This window comes from Myiozetetes cayanensis, unplaced genomic scaffold, assembly GCF_022539395.1.
Source record: "Myiozetetes cayanensis isolate MyiCay16 unplaced genomic scaffold, myiCay2020 scf3, whole genome shotgun sequence".
In the NCBI taxonomy this organism is placed as follows: Eukaryota; Metazoa; Chordata; class Aves; order Passeriformes; family Tyrannidae; genus Myiozetetes; species Myiozetetes cayanensis.
In genome coordinates this window covers 43,971,026-43,985,148 of record NW_026087521.1, presented here as the reverse complement: position 1 = coordinate 43,985,148, position 14,123 = coordinate 43,971,026, and the positions used below count along the sequence as shown (strand labels likewise).

At 34.0% G+C, this 14,123-nt stretch overlaps 1 protein-coding gene across 1 annotated transcript in view; it reads left to right on the top strand.

The window, feature by feature from the left end:
• DCN (decorin) overlaps window positions 1–14,123 on the top strand; it is a 36,504-nt gene that overhangs the window by 18,090 nt on the left and 4,291 nt on the right. The window contains exons 3-6 of the mRNA XM_050324161.1: window positions 2,449–2,561; window positions 11,605–11,818; window positions 12,002–12,115; window positions 13,322–13,415. Of these exons, the coding sequence (XP_050180118.1) occupies window positions 2,449–2,561; window positions 11,605–11,818; window positions 12,002–12,115; window positions 13,322–13,415 (535 nt within the window). The remainder of the gene's footprint in view (window positions 1–2,448; window positions 2,562–11,604; window positions 11,819–12,001; window positions 12,116–13,321; window positions 13,416–14,123) is intronic.

Sequence of the window (14,123 nt, the reverse complement as noted above, 5' to 3'; positions counted from 1 at the left end):
AACATCATCCCTGTTCACTGAAGACAGAAACTGTCCAAAGACAACCAACATACAAATTATACAGTATCACATTTTTATATATTTGGAACTCTAGTACTACAATTCTGAAGGTAATGAAGGATTTGCAACTGCTGCAGAGAAAATGAAGTCTATACCTGAATGAGGAAAGGTTATTTTAGTAATATGAAGAATGTTAATCTGGGTCAAATATTTATGCACTGAAAATCAGTAAGGTAAACAGGATGAGATGTGAGCTTTGGCTCTCGTCAGTTCATGGAGCTTTTACTAATTCATCCCAGGCTGGACAATTTTACTTTTTAAAACTCTCGAATTCTGGTTTGATTAAAACTCTGATAGTTTAATTTATATTGAACTAAATTTTAATAAAAATCTAATCTAAATATTTTATTTTTTTAATCTAATGTTAGAGAACTTATGGGTGGGAAAATAAATTTGAAGGGTGTCTAGGATTTTTTTTTTAAATTCAGACACCAAACTTTCGTAATGGTTCATAATGGGCAACAGAATATGTTCTGTACAGATTAATATTATCAATTCAAAAGTAAGATTAAAAGAAGTAAGCACTTTTCAAAAATTTGTCTCCTGCACCCATATTTAGACAACTAGAAAAGCATCATTGTTTCCAGAATTTGCTAAGCACAAACCAGCAGTAACAGACAAAATGGGATCTCTGACATGCTCAGCACTTTGAAAGATTAAGACAAGGTACCAAAAGACAAATTACAAGTCTCATCTGCATGCAGATATTTTTAGGAATATGGCCAATTCTATAATGAATTCTTAGCTCATCATTAATTGTAGTAAAAAAATTCAGTACACATCACAGAGTTTTATGGTAGTAACTATAGAATAGTGCTCTTTATGTAAATTCAAAAAATTAAATACAGTACCAAACATTTCCTTTTTTTCATGGTTTGCCATAATCCTTCCAAATAAGAGTCAACCATGTTTTTACATTACTTAGATACAAATATATTCTTAAAAAAGATTGAAAGAGAAGGTGTTTTGCTTAACATAGGACTCTGACAGAGAAACCTACATTCTATGTGTCAAAACACACTTTTGATCAATGTGAAGTATCACAAAATCACAGAATTTCTGAGTTTGGTTGTCAACTCTTGAGGTATCTAATCCACCCCCTGCTTAGGGGGATTATTTAGGGCTGTGTCTGGACAATTTTAGAGTATCCCCAAAGTATGGAGCCTACACAGTCATTGTGGGCAAAGCATATCTTATCTGTGGGGAGCATATCTCACTGTGTTTGCAATTCCCTGCTTCAGATTAAAATATACAGGTTTAAAAAGATAATATATATAGGCATAGATCTCTCATCTGAGAAGAATATCATGCAGTCCACCATCATACTTGGTAGATACTGGCAATACTTGCAGAGAGATCTTTCCCAGAAGAGTTCAAATACAGCTTCAAGAATACTAGTTAAAACCTTTACTAGTAGAAAGACTATTCTACCCAGAAAAGGCCACTTCTGTTAGATGCCCATATAGAGACTTTATTAGTGTCTATAAATTTTTCCTACCAAGTGTTCATTTAGCATTTCACATTCTATTATATATATAAAAAGAGTAGTTAGGAAAGAACATTTTAATTTTGTGGTAAATCAGAATGACTATAAAAGATTTACTTTCTTCCAAGTCACAGTATGAAAGGAAAGCTGGGTAAAGCAAGTGTTATTTAACACTAAATAATTTCATTTCCATGACTTCATCAGACTTACATATCAGCTATTCAGAAAATAGTCCCAAAGAGAGTCTTTAATTTAAACTGTCTGATGTTCTTTTGGCAGTTGTAGTGAAACCAAGCGATTTGTTCTCCAGAAAACTTGGACATAGTTTCAGTTCAAAGAAAAGAGGGGAGGTGGATTGTTTTCTGTGTCTTTTTTTTTTTTTTTTTTTAAGGTGGACTGTACAACAGCTTACTCAGTTACTGTCAAACAAACAGTATTTTTTCTGGAAATGATTACAATTAACTATCGCACTCCTTTCAAAAAACCTAGCACCTCTTAAATAGCAGGAAACCTTGTTTGTCCACAAAAACTTACACACAGTGAAATTAATAAATACCATATCTGTTTCCAAAAACAATTTTTATTCACACAATTCAGTGGAATTAAATGAATTAGAAGAAATTTTTCCAAACTAAATCCTTTGTTTCAAGCTAAAACTCAGATATATTCTCAGAAAAAACATAATGGAAATATGAATAAATAAATTTAGGTTAACTTAGCAAAATAAAACTGTCTTTGACTGGCTGGAGACAGAAACACTCTCAGATAAGTCTTCATAAACTTCTTCAGGTAATGAGTTCTAGAAATGGTGTTTACTGAAAGGAAAATGCTACTAAGAAAAATACTGTCCCTTATTTAAAGTTTCTTTCAAAGTCATTGTCTGTTCTTTTCACTGTCATTAGGTCTGGAAAAAGTGCCAAAAGCCCTTCCTTCAGACACAACTCTGCTGGACTTACAGAACAACAAAATTACTGAAATTAAAGAAGGAGATTTCAAGAATCTGAAGAATCTTCATGTAAGTCTATAAATGAACTGGCATTTGTCAACAAAAATGGGGAGAAAATGTGGTTTTGGCCTGGTACTGTGATTTTTAAGGAAAAGTGATGAAATACTCTGTGATCTTTCTCCACCAGCCCAGCCTTCTTAGTTCCTTTCCCATTCCTCTCCTGAATATTCTCTTTTCATACAACAGAAGTTTTTCATCTTTTTTCAACTCTTCATCCCTGTCTTGCATCCATTCATTCCCCTGATCTCCATCATAACTTCTCTCACCTATTTATTTATGTTGTCAGTCTCTTTGGGACAGTGACTTAGTTATTTCCATCTCAACCCCGCCACCTCACTCACTTATTACTGTATTCCTTCCCCTCCCACCTTTGAGCTCACAGAGATTTTTATGTGCCGTGTTCGTCAGCAGATTCTTTGTACTAATTTTAGCTCAAAAATTTTTCCAAAATCTTCTGTCCTCTACACTACAATAAAATTGTGTTATTTCCAACAGCATTCTCCATCCTCATCCTCCCTTACCTGCCAGTCTCTTCCAACACTGCTGTCTGGTTTGATCTTTGCAGAAATATTTTCCCTTCTGGTTTCTGTGACTGCTTCAGTTTTTCTGGTTCACCTCTTCTTTTCCAAGTTTCCATCAGACAACTACCTTCCTCTGTTTCTAAATTTCTTTTGCTCTGTCTGAGGTCCTCCTCCCTTTCCATAGTTTTACAATTTATACCTCATACTCTTGCTTCAGTTTTGTTGAAATATCTTTCTTTACAGATCAGAAAAAAGCTATTACTTCTCTGCCTTTGAAAGTAATACCCTAGCTCAGTAATAAGTCTGAAAATATTATTTTTCCAGAATTTCAACAACTATTTATTCTGTGTATTACTCCATTTGATCCTTTATTATTATAAACAATAATTATTTGGCTTTGCTTTCCTGGTGCTTCACAACCTCTTTCCATTCTAGTCTAGTTTAGTCCAGTCTAGTCTATTCATCCTATCCTATTTTATTTTATTCTATTCTACGCTACGCTATACTATGCTATTGTTTCACAAACAAGAAGCTAACTCCCACTTTTTATCCATTACTGGTGCCAATACCATCAACCAAATAAACAATGTTTCCAACTAGAATTTGCCTTCAGCCACTCATATGTGGGAAAAAAATGCTACAAATATTTGCCTGTTTACTTTCTTCCCAAGTTCCTCTTAAATATTTGTTTCAATGTAATATCAAGAAGATAACAGAAGCTGTGAGTTAAGTCATTGTGAACTATTTTATCTCATTGAAGTTAACTCTAAGGGATTTTCTTTTCTTTCTTTCTTTCTTTCTTTCTTTCTTTTTCTTTCTTTTTCTTTCTTTCTTTCTTTCTTTCTTTCTTTCTTTCTTTCTTTCTTTCTTTCTTTCTTTCTTTCTTTCTTTCTTTTCTCTTTTCTTTTTTTCTTTTCTTTTCTTTTCTTTTCTTTTCTTTTCTTTTCTTTTCTTTTCTTTTCTTTTCTTTTCTTTTCTTTTCTTTTCTTTTCTTTTCTTTTCTTTTCTTTTCTTTTCTTTTCTTTTCTTTTCTTTTCTTTTCTTTTCTTTTCTTTTCTTTTCTTTTTTTCTTTTCTTTCCAATAGATACAATTTAATAGTGAATTAAACAGGTAACTCCTCCAGGAAGTGGTTATTTGTTTGGTTTACTCCCAAAAGTACCAAGTACATGCTTGGTAATTATTTTCTCAAGGTCTCCTTCCAACTGAAACCATTCTGTGATTCCTCCCCAAAATAATTTAGTCATGTGGTACATTTATGTAACTAGGCACCATCTTTGCTCTCAGAAGGAATATTCCTGTGTAATAGCTGGGAACAATTCCCATTCCTCGACTTTCACTTAAATATTCTTCAGATTAATAATGAAAGGGAAATGTTGCTTTTAGAAGATAAAACTCAGAAACGTTGGCAGAACTTCATTGCAACTTTTATTTTAAGGAGATATGTGTGTGTGATTATCTATCTATCTATCTATCTATCTATGATGTATATGTTTTTTAATCGTATTTTCTGATAAACATTTTTCTCATAAACACAACTTGAGTTAATGTCACACCTGATGTGATGTGTTATGTTAAAAAATTTCTTCGATATTATTAAACCTTCTTGTATTCTACTAAAACAGGAAGATTTACAAAAATTGTCAGTATTGTTGTTCCAAAATCTAGAACAAGAAACTGAAGTTAACCTTTTTCATTAAATGATCACTTAAGGGAACAATTCCTTATAGCCCAATTTTCATAGGTCTTGAAAAAAATGGACAGCATATGCAGCTTATTCCTTTTGAATAATCCTTTTAAATACTTTCCTAATAACTACAGATATCACAAGCCACAGCTGTAATAGTTTTAGAGGAGATTTTCATGAACAAGTTGGGTTGAGCCTAAGATTCAACTTGTACTAAACCCCAGAATAATTAACAAGAAAAGAAAGGATTTGCCTGTGACTTGTCTTGTCTTCCCTTTAAGCACAAATGTAACTGCTTCTGATCTGTACGGTACACAGCAATGAGATGAAAGAGAAATTAGAACCTAAAAAAATATTCTTTGTATTGAAAATTTTCCTAAGTAGATAGAAGAGCAGCTAAAATTTGCAGCTGTGGAAATAAAGCAAGCAATTAGAAAAGGATAGAACCAAGGGAATATTTACCTGCAAATAGTAGATTCCTACCAGGAAACACCAGAGTCAAGAGTTATGCTACACTTGATATTTTTATAATTTTAAATTATCCAGGAAAAAGTGGCTAAGCTATTAATGTTGTACTAAAAAACTCAGTGAGATTTTAGTCGATTTAAAATTGACAGATAAGATTTATTTTTATTTAACCAGGGTATTTGAGAGAATAGGGAAAAAACTGAAGACAGTCTTTTTTAAGGGTGGAGGACTGAGTTTTGTGGTTTCAGAGAACTGACTTATAGTATGTAAAAAACTTGCTTATAACTTAAACCTGTGGCAAAATAATCAGACAGACGCTATTGGAAAAGCCAGGAAAAAAAGTCTTCTATTTCTATGAAACTGTCAGAATTTTCCAGGCAGACTGACATTTCTGGATAGAGTTCTTTTCTTTGACCCCATGGACACAGTAAAGAATCCAAAATACTACATGAGTAAGCTCTCATGCAGAGTAGAGGAGGAGTCTACACAAACAACACATGGAGTTGCCTGCTGTGTGGCAAAGCCAAAGCAAACCAGTATAATGCCTGGTACTTGGAAAAGGAGGTAAAAGAAACTACTGTGTATTAGATCACTATAAGAAGAGCACAAACAACAGAATAGTGACTGCCTGCTTTTCCAACTGGAATTTTTCAATGGCACAGTGTTAGTACAGTGAAAGAAGATGACTGCGTTATTGGCCTAAAATCAAATGGAGCATTACCTAATTGAAGCTGGCAGAACTATGCGAAGCCACAGTGGTACATGCAACAGTGCTAAACCCAGTTTTATTTAAACTGAAGGAAAAGACCAAAGAGATAAAAGATTTAAGCTTGGAACTTAAGCTTGTGACCATATCCACACTAAAGGATTATCAACACTAAACTTATGAGCAAAGAAAATGAAACACTCTTTGTAGTAATAGCAAGTGGAAAAATAATGTGTTTTATTAGAAAAGTTTCATGCCATCTTTTTTTTTTTTCAAAAAACACCTTTAAATGTTTTGACCTTTAAACATTTTTTTAAAATCAATTAATAAATAAATAAACTGTTTAACTGAAGAAATGTCTAAGGACAACTTTTAGGGATATAGAAAAGCTCCTAACAGATAAAAAAATATTAATGGAATAATCCAGTTTTCTGATGAATCATTGCAGGTTCAGTTCCGTTTTCCCAGGCATAAAGAGAAGTTAAGTAAACACAATACTCAGTAAATCACAGAATTAAGAACCATTAATCTCTGTCATACTGTGAAAATAACAAAGAAAGATATCTCTGCTCAGGTTCTACCTCTGAACTCAATTCCTCCTATTATCAATGGTAGACATTCTTAGCAGGACTTAGACTGGAAAATTGACTTCCCCCCCCCCCTCGCCCCCTTCCTCTCCAGTTGGTACAGCTGTAGGTTTCTAACAAATATTCTGAGGGGGAAAAAAGGTTAATCTTTCTGAAATACAATACTCCCTTAGAGAGCTTTCATTTCCTCAGACTTTCCTTTGCATTATGCTTAACACACGATGACATTTTCCACTGAAACAAGCATACAGCCTACCACATGCACACAAAACATTTTTCCTGTGCAGCAGGTAAAGATCTCATGTGAGGAAAAAACCAAGGTACTATGTATCTGATCAAACTACTTTTCACAGGCTTCTGTATTGTCAGGTTGTTGTTTCAGGGCCTTACCATCTTCTTCCTTCACAGTTCATTCATCTCTTCCTTATTGCTTCTGTGTCATCCCTTTTTCCTTGTCTTTCTTAGCTATATCTTCTTGATCCTAGGTTTGGACAATTAGGAAAGAATGTCAAGTTCTGGATATTTTTTTTGTTTGGTTTTTTTGTGTGTTATTTAGTTGATTTTTTTTCTAAGTGTGCATATATTCCTAATAATTTGGCAGAAAATCTTGACTATATGTTCAGGTTATGACTTAACAACTGAAAACATAAGGCAAACAAAGGGGACAAATTTTATTATTGTTTTTATGTAGATGCCTAGCTCCTGGGCTTACAAGTCTTAAGACATAACTGTTCCTAGCAGAACTGTAATAAAAACCAGGCAAAAATGTAACACATAACTCAGGAAATTAAAGACATTCCATTGGCTAAGTGGATTGAGTTTTCAGTTTAAACCCTCAAGGATGCATGCATCATTAAAGAACTGATAGGTTAGGTAAGAGTACCATCCCCAGCTGGTAAAACAGGTGTTTCACTATATCTTATGTCTGATTAAGAGTTTGCTGCTCATTTTACAGTTTAATTCTGATTTTGGCAAGGCTCTCACTTCCAACTATTATAAATTAAGATGAAAGGGGATTAAAACCCCTCAGAACAATCTCCTGAGATTCCAATACAATGAAATTACACCCCCCCCAAAAAAAAAAAAAAATTAAATCCCCTTCTCTCCACTCCTAGACAGGTCAAAAATTTTAAGTTTTAGTAACCCCAAGAAGAAAAACCTTCTGCACGACTACTTCATGCTCCCTCTGCAGTTTGTCAGGGAGTATTTTGATAAAAGCACGCCAACAAGGGTTCCAAAATTTTCCTGAATTGTGAATCCCCCTTTTTGTTTTGGGAATAAATATTTGAGGTAGAAATCAGGCCAGAGGCAGCTAAATAACCAGACTCCCACTGACTTCAACATAGCTGGCATATACTCCTGTCACACAGTGATTTTTCTTTTTTTTCCTGACTACAGAAATACCAGAGGTGTTTCACTAAAAAGAAAGTCATCTTCAGAGCAAAGCTTGAATCTTTTTTCCTCTCTGAACACCATTTTAACTGCAGGTCATGATAAGGTAGTGCAATATTATAACAAAGTCAATGTTTACTGTGCAATGTTTACATGCCATATTATGACAAAGGAAAAAAGCTTTATCTCAGGAAAATGAGGATGGAAGTTATGTTTTTTCTTATCCATGAGGAATAGCTTTGAACCTTCTAAGCCTGACTAAGTGATATATTAATACTTTATTTATTTATGCCTCTTAGTTTTCTCTTTGTGTTTTGTCTCTTTTTTTTTTACCTATGGCTATATATCTTTGCATCCATCTTTCCATCATGTTGAAAGCTGTACTTTTGTATGCTCAGCCTTTTTTACTGTGAACTGTTAACGTGCTTCTTTTTTTTCCCCCTTTTTAGTACATTTATTTTAAATTAAATATTTTTTTTCCTCCACTAAAAACAGAAGCATGGAAGAAGGTAGATTTCCAAATAAAAGTGTCATTTCTTCTGCCTCTCTGTTCTAGGCTGTCAAATTTCTGCCAAACCATTTTATACCACTGCATTGTAAGTGATGTCTGTGACCAAGAGGTCCAGCATTTTGAGCACTTTCAGGTTTACCCTTATTTTCCTCTCCAAATGCTTCTTGCCTTGTACAAAATTTTCATATGTTCTTTAACAGGATGCAAAGAATGTCCCATCATGCCATCTGGTCTTTATTCAGGATAGCTAGTCCACATGACCTGTTTTGCAGGAACACCGCCTGCAGATGTTTTCCCTAGATTTTTCCTACCCTAGTTCCTGTTTTCATTGACCTCTAAAATCCCCTGAGTTTTTAATTTTATTTTATTTTGGTTTGGTTTAACTTTTGTTGCATGCAAACCATACGGGACACATTCTGAGGAAAGTAAACAGCATTGCTCCAAGGCTAATAACTTCGTTCTTTAAGTCTTGCATATAATAGAGTTATTGTGAAGTGGGAAAGGAATCCAGGGCTATGGCTTGCCAGGTGCTCTACTGGTGTGTTATCCTCATCACTTGTTGTTGCTCTGGGAGACAGTAAAACTTTTCTCAAAAACTCTAGTGTGGTTTATTTTTATTTCTTCACAGCTGCACAACAATGTGGAAAAATAATGCAGATTTAAAATACTGGGAACAGGAGCTTGCAGAAGGGGGTCTAAGTGGGAAGTGATATTCTGGTACAAAAAAGTTGAAAACTTTGACTTATGATACCTTCCCACCTTATAGTACCATGCACATGTTCCCACTGTGAAATTAGTATTTTTAAACATACTTTTGTTAGACACCGTTATTTCTAAATGAGAGACTCTCTGGGTGTTTGAATAAAACAAAATATCTTGTGTGTTTCTGCACGATAACATTAACATATTCAGGAGAAAGCATTGGCAAAGCAGAACAGATTAATCTTAGGTACCTAGATAACATCCAGGTTTGGTCAGGGCTATCAGTTCTGATATGAAAAGATGTAACATCCTTTTAACATCAGCTACTCAAGAGGATACTTACATTGCAGTGCCTAGCTGAATGTATACCCACTTATTTCCATCAAGAAATATTTCACACCAGATCATCTGCTGTGATAATCAGAGTCTAAAGATTTTTATCTAAAAGATCACAAAGTTAAAACAAATAAAAAAAAAAAAAAAAGAGAGAAGAGAGATAAGGCAACCTTTTAGCCGAAATAAATTACTAAGCAGTACAAAGCAAGATAAGGGATAAAAATTTCAAGTGCTCATAAGATGAGTCCAAACTCATTGAATGCAGACTTACAGATCTATGGAAAAGAAATCCAGGGAGAAATTCAGAAAGGTAAAGAAATTCAATTATTGCAATAAAACACTGTAAGAGACTACTCTGTATAATTTAAACTGTACCACTTCTAAATAACTGGGATGTTTGCCATGTCCTAAAACTGTACAGGTAGCTGCATTTCATTGTGGGCAGAATCTACATCTCTATCACAGTTCTGGCAATGATGAATCAGGAAACCACACCCGATGAGTACCAGTTCTTATAGCTCAGTCTCAAATAAAAGAGAGTTAGGGCCATGGCTTCCATTGACCAACTTATTTATTTTGAGAGAGGCTTATTGTTAAGGAAATACTCTACTGAACTATGAGTGACCTCTTCTACCTCCCCTTGAATATGTGTCATTTCTAGCTAGCATACAAAATTAAAACCAGATATGTTCCATTTTACATGTACTCAGTGAAACCATGTACAGAACATACTGCTTGCTTTGCTCAGGATGATCTGCAAGAGGAGTACATTAGGGGGAAACTAAACATCAGGCACCATTTAAAACTATCTTCTCACTTCTCTTTCAGTATCCATGAGACAGAGGTGCTCTCACAGATAGCTAATAGCTTTGCCACTGTTTTAATAATTGACTGATTGTGGAATGCTGAGTTGAATGCTCCATTTTCCTCCAAGAAACAGGCTAAATTGTAGTTCTGAAAATATTGAAAGTATATTAAAATACTCTGAATGTTAAGTATAGCATACACAGCAACTTTTTTCTTCTGTTTCTGAAACTAGCATAATGGAGGAAGTGAACAAAGATACTCTGTATCTATTCTCTAATAATAAGTATAAGTAGATATTATATCTATCTTTACATGGCCCATTCTACCTAATTCACTGCGACAAACTTGCAGCACTGTAAGTCTGTTACATAGATAGCAAACAGGTGAAATTCAAGTATGTATCATATCTGAAATACTTTCTATTATGTGTGTTATGTTCTGACAGTAATGGGACTTTTTTCTCCCTTATTGTGTCATGGTTGATTAATCAATAAGAGACTCAGTAGTAATGTAAAATTTCAGAGGTGTGCGGAGTCATCTATTACAAATAAAGAACTCTCATGGAGGCCTTTGTCCCTCAGCTCTATAGAAAGTTCATTTACTTAGAGTTACCCAGAGTCTAGATATCACAGTGGTGAGAACTAGATTAGGCATCTACCTGGAAGGCAAACTGAGTATGGTCCATGATCCCTACTCAGAACTGCAGAACTTGGAGTAAGATGCTTCGGATTTTTCCCCTTCCATACAAAGTTACTCTTACTAAAAAAAAGAGCTTATATCTCTGCAAAAAACAAGGTTGTTATCAGATAGAAATCTTTTAAGCTCAGTCTTATAAGACTAAGAGGAAAGAGGTGATATGATGTTATGTATATTTTTATTAAGCTGGGCTGTGCCTTTACTGCATTGAGTCAAAGAATTTCTTATTCAGGAGAAACTGGTGAGAATGGTTGTGTGATGATGGGCAAGGCATAAAAATACCCTCAGAATGAACAAAATGAGAAAAAAAATACCAGAAATGATAATATATTTGTGACTGTCTTCTTCACCACAGCTTTCAAATGGAAGGGTTGTACTTATTCTTGGGCATAAATTATAGATGCTAACAGAAGCTGCATGTAGTCTCAGCAATGAAATAACACTCGTATGTGTTCTGTAGGACTTGTTTATCTTTCATTGTTTCAGAAGTTTATAATCTCTTTTCTTTAGTACTGCATTGCATTTTCTGCGGCTCACTAAATTGGCCAAAAGGCACTGGAAAATATGAATTTTTAAATATTTCATTCTTAAAGTAATGTCCCTTGCGATCATCTGAGATCTCCTTCATTATTATTCCACAGGCATTGATCCTCGTTAACAACAAAATCAGCAAAATAAGCCCATTAGCTTTTGCTCCTCTGAAGAAACTGGAAAGACTTTACCTGTCTAAGAACAATCTGAAGGAACTCCCAGAAAATATGCCGGAGTCTCTTCAGGAGATACGGGCTCATGAGAATGACATCTCCAAGTTGAGGAAAGCTGTCTTTAACGGACTGAATAAAGTGATTGTCTTAGGTATGATCATGAGAAATTATAACAAAAGAATTAGTATTTTTTCAAGATGTTTTTAGTTAAATCAGTGATTTTATGTAGAAAGCCAAGAAACACTACAATAAATAGTGCCTCCAAATTAGTTTTGACTGGAAGGGTGTAGGTACCTATACTGCATCACAGCTCATGATCCTGTTTTGTTGGCAGAACTAGGCACCAACCCAATCAAGAGTTCAGGTATTGAAAACGGAGCTTTTCAGGGGATGAAGAGGCTCTCCTACATCCGTATTGCAGACACCAACATTACTAGCATCCCAAAAGGTAAGAAACTCAATTAATTTTTCAGAAATTTGCACAGGTATAATATAGTGACTTCCAGTCGGGGAAAAAAGTGTTGTGGAAGATTTTGAGCCAGTCCTTACATTATTTGCTACTTGACTATGGTTTTTGATCATCTTACTCTACTTAGTAGTTTGGAAAATTTCATTTCTCTGTTATGAGAGGCTCCACGAGAGGTGCAGGGTAAAAAGTAAGCCATTTTATATTATTTGGCTCTTCTTGTTCCACAGCTGAAATATAAAATGGAAGAATGTCTTTAACCTCCAACCCTGGTTGCTGAGCCTGATCAACACTAAGCAGATGTGAACTCATGTAGAATTAACTGAAATTCTAAAAGCATAAAATTAGCCCTCCACAAGTCTGGGTTTGAAGCCAAAAATACTGTCAGTGTCTTCCACACTATACAAAATAGTAACCTTTGTGTTTTTTAAAAGTACTTAATTGCAAATTGCTATGAAATAAGAAAAACTTCATTGTAATTTATTAAAAATAAAACAAAGAGGAATGGTTCCAATCCAGAGTAAATAACATTCAATTTATTCATACTTCAGCCAACAGATCATTTTGGAATGGCTGAAAACTTTTTGAGAGTTAATATTGGTTGTTATTTTTTTCTTCCCACATTTCCTGTTTTGGATGTTCCTTTGAGGGACTTCAGATAGGTAAAATATGTTTCCTTTTTTTTCCTGATAAATAGAATCTGTAAACTAGTATGTACCTTAACTAAAAAAAAATTAAAAATTATTGTACCTCATCCTTACAATTGCGTTTTCTACTTCCATTACTTGTTAAATATCTAGGTGCTAAATATTTATGTATTTATGTATGTGGTTAGTCTGGCTAAAATGAAAGTTCTTTCTCTTACACTATTACATATGTCCCATTTACATAATCATGACGGCTAGAAGTCATATCTGGGAAGAATTTCAAGAGTATTTTTCAAGAGTTAACTGTTCTATAATGACCTTAGGAGCTTGGTCTTATTTCATGCTAAATAAATGATTACTAACTGGTTTAATTTTCCCTGATTGTGAAAGTTCTTTGTTTCATTCAGTGAATTGTTCTTGGGCATGTTTAGTAAAAGTCTTTTTTTAACTATTAAAGATCCTCAGTATAATGCAAGTCTTTTTTTTAAAAGATAGCAATCCAGTATAATCAAAAGTAATTTGATGGTGTTCTCATTTTCAGGCCTTCCCCCATCCCTTACTGAACTTCACCTTGATGGCAACAAAATCAGCAAAATTGATGCTGAAAGTCTGTCTGGACTCACCAACTTGGCAAAGTATGAATTAGTTTCATCTATTCACATAAAATATTGGTTGAAATTGTAATTGTCATACCAACACAATTAGAAAACATCAGTCTGGGCTTCATGAGTGTTGTCATCATTGAAGCACTACATAACTTAGTAGGAAAAACTTCTAAGGATTTGTGTAGTGATTTAAAAAAGAAAATTTTTTTTTCTTAACAAAACTTTCCCTCTGTTTTCAGCTATGAGTGATGTATACCTAAGACAACTGTTTGTTTGATTTATTAAAAAACAAAAAACAAACAAAAAGAAAAAAGATAAAGAGAAAAATTAGATTTTTTTTTTAGATTATATCATATTTCTTTCATTCTATGTCCATCTTTGGTTTATGCAGTTTTCTTAGTCATACAATTTGCCCTGGAAACTGATGAAAAAAGCACATGTGAACCAAAACTGCTTTCAACAGTTGTTTCTTTGCTTCTCAAGAAAGGCAAGTCTCCAATGAGTCCAGGAACATGATTTTAAAAAAATAAATCAAAAAATGTCAATGTCAGAGTGATTTTACTCTGCTAATCTGTGAATATGTTGTTGAATAAGTGTCTCTAGCTACAGGAAAACACAAGGAGAATTCCCAAAGAACAGTTGTATGGAATTATTTGTAAATTCGTTCACATCACAAAACACGCTAACAGAGTAAAATGGGTCCTTACTATGACTTATTTTGATGATGTAATAATTTAA